Source organism: Trypanosoma equiperdum, assembly GCF_001457755.1.
Source record: "Trypanosoma equiperdum strain OVI genome assembly, contig: ctg_706, whole genome shotgun sequence".
NCBI lineage: Eukaryota > Euglenozoa > Kinetoplastea > Trypanosomatida > Trypanosomatidae > Trypanosoma > Trypanosoma equiperdum.
In genome coordinates, this window is record NW_027124650.1 from 1,025 (window position 1) to 2,122 (window position 1,098).

Here is a 1,098-nt window from a genome sequence, read left to right on the forward strand (position 1 = left end):
GTTGCAAAGGCGGCTGCTTCAAGACAAAAAACCAGAAGCCAAAAACAAAACCAAAAAAACCTACTAAAGCTGGTGGCGGTGACATGACTAGCAAAAACAACAACAAAGAAACACAAAGATAACACCATTCAGCAAGGGAAACAACAGCTGTACCGCAGCATGAAAATAAAGTCAGGACAAAGAGTAGTGACTCCTAGAAATTTCAACAAAAAAAGAAAGAAGCCTTTACCCAGAAAGGGTAAGTCAGATAGTAATTGCAGGTATATCTTCATAACGTAGGAGTGCATTCCACCACAGCGAAAAGGTCACAGAAACACCCAACTTACCTGAAAGTTTTAAAAAAATTATCAGCGGGATCCAGACAACATATAAGTAAAAAGTAAACCAACTGAGAGCAAATACTATACCAACCGGCATCTGCAAAGGTAACCCACAAACCCAAACACTAAACAAAGGCATCCCAACACGAATAAAAGCAGATAAAGAGCCCCAAAATAAACAAAAAGCCAGGAAGGGCAGCAGTTCCAACAACCAACAAAAAAAGCTCATACACCAAAACCTTAGCAATAGCAAAGGATAGCGAAGCGCATCCAGGCGGAAATGCCACAGCAGCTACGACTCCGGCGAAGAAACACAACAACGTAGGCAGCAGGACCCACTACCCGAAGGGTGCGGAGTAATCCCTACACTGGAAACATGAAAAAAGGCTAAAAAAACAGTCCCGTACGTCTTGCTGCTGCCACGCCCGCCACCCTGCCAACACAGAGCAAAACACCGATGCGAACGCAAAAACAGCAAATGCGCAGAGACAAAGGGACCCAAAGAGACCTGACTCACAATAAGGTTGTGGGCTCGACTTGCACAACCCACGATTCCAACAATACGTCACAGCACCAATCGAAGTAATGAAAAAAACGCACAAGATGCCACACCAAACAGATTTCGTGCGACATAGCATGTTCCCTAACCTAAACACCGATGGCCCAGCCATAGCAGAAGAAAGAGAATAAACATAATTATCTACTGCGGATTTGAGACGTTGAAGCACACATATCTTCGGCTCAACCACTTCAATACAAAATAAGCAATGCACACACA

General features: G+C 43.9%; 1 protein-coding gene across 1 annotated transcript; it reads right to left on the bottom strand.

Annotated features, from left to right (window-relative positions):
* Positions 1–658: 658 nt before the first annotated feature.
* Positions 659–991, bottom strand: TEOVI_000328900 (uncharacterized protein; the record flags this gene model as incomplete). The annotated part of the gene is made up of 1 exon (XM_067226219.1): positions 659–991. The coding sequence occupies one exon, from the start codon at positions 989–991 to the stop codon at positions 659–661; it is 333 nt and encodes a 110-aa protein (XP_067082320.1).
* Positions 992–1,098: the final 107 nt, after the last annotated feature.